The sequence below is a fragment of the Euphorbia lathyris genome, chromosome 10 (assembly GCF_963576675.1).
Source record: "Euphorbia lathyris chromosome 10, ddEupLath1.1, whole genome shotgun sequence".
Taxonomy (NCBI): Eukaryota; Viridiplantae; Streptophyta; class Magnoliopsida; order Malpighiales; family Euphorbiaceae; genus Euphorbia; species Euphorbia lathyris.
Window position 1 is genome coordinate 62,652,873 of NC_088919.1, and position 3,504 is coordinate 62,656,376.

Consider the following 3,504-nt stretch of genomic DNA (forward strand, 5'->3'; position numbering starts at 1 on the left):
TGAGCCAATTCTACATGTTTATTAAGATGGATGTGATTAAGACTGGCTTAGCTACTACCTAGGAACTAAAAATAATTTTTTCAAAAAACAATAAAAATAATACAATTGAATAGAAAAATCTACCGCACCGCTCACTGATTAATACGGTAAATAAAAAAGCTGAAATTGTAGACGAAACCAAAACCACCATCAAGCACGAGTCAACAAGTTAGAATTTCTCGTCCATTGTTCAATTCCCTTTCTCCTCTCTTATAAATCATCTCCGATTACCAATTTCCTTCTCAGTTTTCCTCTCTCCTCTCATTGATTTCTCCTCCTCCTCCTCCTCCTCCTAAATCAATCTCTCCTTCCTGCTTCATTTGATTTCTCTGTTTTCCAAACTATTTTTCTCTACTGACGATGCCACAGGTGGATCTCGAAACTCTAGTTTCAGCTTGTGCCGGCGTCTCATGTGACCGGAAAATCGCCTGCGAAACATTAGCCACAACCACCGACAAGCAACAGCCTCAGCAGACTCAACAGCCGCAGCATCAGGGCGAGGAAAGTGAAGAATCAGAAATCCCGGCGGATTTCCCGCCCGAATCGTTCTGGCTCTCGAAAGATGCAGAGTTCGATTGGTTCGATCGCAACGCCTTCATTGAACGCAAAGATTCCACCAAAGGAAATTCTCATTCTACTAATTTGAATCCAAACATTAACAATCAGTCAAGTTCTCAGAGGTTCTCTAATTTGAAATCTAAAGCGTCGATTCTCGGTTTGCCGAAGCCACAGAAGACTTGCTTCGTTGAGGCCAGGCGACACTGTAAACCAGGGAAGAATACACAGTTGTTCCCGAAGCGTTCCGGTTCCAACAGTAAATCGGATGGTTCCATGGTTGAGCCGTCGTCGCCTAAGGTTTCTTGTATGGGGAGAGTAAGATCGAAGAAGGATCGGAACCGGAGACTCCAAAATCGGATGCAAAAACAAAAACAATCAGGTAGATCGACGATCGAAAACGAAAGTAAAACAGAAAAACCAGAACGGAAGCAACGAGGCGGATTTTTAGCGAGTTTTCGGGCGATATTCAGAGCTACAAGTAAGCACGCGCCGCCATCAAAGAGCGGAAAAGATGCATCATCTCAAAGAGGATCTTCATCAAAAAGGAGTACTGCTACAGTGACAACGACAGACTTTAGGGATCGGCTACCGGTAAGTGAGAGAGACGCGCCTCCTAGAAAGAGCGTGGAGAGTGACGGATTTGAACCGGCTGTCGGTGCTATGCCGATTGGTTTAGGCGGTATGAACAAGTTTGCATCTGGCAGGAAATCGGAGTCGTGGGTTGACGTGGCGTGATGTGTGTCGTTGATGGACCGTGTCGTGTGGCGGGGGGTGATTATTGTGGGGGCCAGCTAAGAGGGGGATAGAAAAATCCATATGTTACGTCGCCGTTGGGATTGGGGAAATGTGGGGCCCTGGTTGTTGGAATGACGTGGCACATTGGAAATTCGGTACCCTCATAAGCGCGGTAACTATAGATATCCCTCGTGTTAATTTTGTTCTTTTTAGTTTTATTTTTTGGTGAATGATTTTAGATTTTTTAGGGTTTTTTTTTTTTTTTTTTTTACTTTTATTGTTTCCGAAAAGTTAAGCAATTAGGGTTTGTAAATACATGAGTGTAAATTTTGTTACTAGCTTTGCTAATAAATCATATATATGGAAGTGTTAGCTCTAATGAAACTCATAATTTACTTAACAATTCCACCCAAACATCTTTTATATTAATTTCTTACACAGTTGAAGTGTGAACAACACAGTTCCATACGTGGTTGTCAAGAATCAAACCGAATTACTTGGTTAAGGAGATTTTGAAATCATATCAATGAAACTAATTAAACTAAAAGGTGAAAACCTCCTACCCTATTGGGTCCACTTGAATCATCAACATTCATGCTCCATTTGTCAGAGGCTGTTACTTCAGCTGATTTGACGATTTTGTCTTCTACTTTACCTGTGAATTCAGAGATAAAGTCTGCTAGTGCTTGGGCTTTGATGGTGGTTTTTGCTTTGAAGCGTATGTTGAATCGGGACAAGCGGATGGACAAGTCGGTGATTCTTCTAGATACTTCGGGGTTCCATACTGTTTTTTTGAGCGGATTTTTGGTAATCATAGTATGGGCTTGGAAGTATGGTCGTGGTCACTCTGTTGCATGGGATATGGCGAAAATAGCTTTTTCTATGTTCGAGTATCGTAATTCGCCTCCTTTGAGTATTCAGATGAGATAGTAGATGGGAAGATCTCATTATCCTCGGTCTGGACGAGGACTATAACGGCGGCTTCCTCGGGGATCGTGAAGTAGAGGTATAGATCCATGTCGAGCTTGGGTGCGCAAAGCAGCGATGGTGAAGTAAGGAAGGCCTTAATTGCTTCAAATGTTGTTTGGCACTGCAGATTCCATTAAAGGGTGCTCCTTTTTTACGAGCCTGCAGAAACGCAGGCAACACTGTGTCTGGCATAAGATAAATCTTTCTAGGATGATCAGACGCCCATTGAGCCTTTGAACTTTATGCAACGTTTTGGGGGTAGACATTGCTAGAATGGCGCTAACCTTTTTTGGATTTGGCTCGATTCCTCTTTTGGAGATAATGTATCTTAGGAATTTGCTAGACCGAATGCTAAATAAGCATTTCTCCGGGTTGAGCTTGAGATTATATTGATGGAATATGGTGAACACGTTAGCAAATTCGCGAGGATGATCTTCATCGTTGGTGATGAGGACAATCATCTCATTGATGTAGGCTCGTACATTTTTGCCAATGCGGCTGGCGACCATTTTATTGATGAGCCATTGGTAGGTTGCCTTTACATTTTTCAGACCGAAAGGCATTACATTGTAACAATACGTGCCTTTGGGAGTAATAAAATGAGGTTTTTTTCTGCCTCGGAAGGGTCAATGGGGATCTGCTGAAAACCCGCGATGGCGTCGAATTGAGACAAAAAAAATTCGACGAGCTGGTCGATATTAGGAAGAGGATAACAATCTTTTTGGCAAGTTTTATTAACATTTATGAAGTCTACACACATGCAATATTTTTTGTTGCTCTTTTTCACAAGTACTATATTAAAGGGTCAATCTGAATAGTGCATCTCTCTAATAAATTTAACTGCTAAAAGCTTGCTAATCTCTGCCTTGATTGCTTGCTACTTGTCCTTGACGTGGAGCCTTTTCTTCTGCTTGATTGGGGTATAAGCCGAGTCAATATCTAGCTGGGGGTGGTGTGCTCGAGGGAAACTCCTGTTATATCTGTCGTGCTCCGAAGTCTCATGCTCAATCTGCATTTGTGTATCCTGTGAGTTGCAGGACTTTTCATTGATAACACATAAAATAATCTGCAATTGCATTGAAATACCTTACTATTCTTTTCATAAAAGTCCAATGTGCATGTCCATGATTAGAATGATATTTACTCACTATCCCAATGACATGACAAATATCAAGTCTTGTACACAATCTAGCGTGCATCTGA

The 3,504-nt window shown here is 41.8% G+C and overlaps 1 protein-coding gene across 2 annotated transcripts; it reads left to right on the top strand.

Annotated features, from left to right (window-relative positions):
* Nucleotides 1-205: 205 nt before the first annotated feature.
* LOC136209133 (uncharacterized) lies at nt 206-3,064 on the top strand. Of its 2 annotated transcripts, XR_010677403.1 has the most exons (2): nt 206-1,504; nt 2,000-3,064. XR_010677403.1 is itself a non-coding variant. In XM_066000512.1 (1 exon), exon 1 carries the CDS (start codon nt 400-402, stop codon nt 1,330-1,332), a length of 933 nt encoding a protein of 310 aa, XP_065856584.1. In that variant the 5' UTR covers nt 206-399; the 3' UTR covers nt 1,333-1,698. The 2 variants fall into 2 exon arrangements, 1 of the variants encoding a protein (XP_065856584.1); XM_066000512.1 differs by lacking the exon at nt 2,000-3,064 and having other exon boundaries at nt 206-1,698.
* The last annotated feature ends 440 nt before the right edge of the window (nt 3,065-3,504 follow it).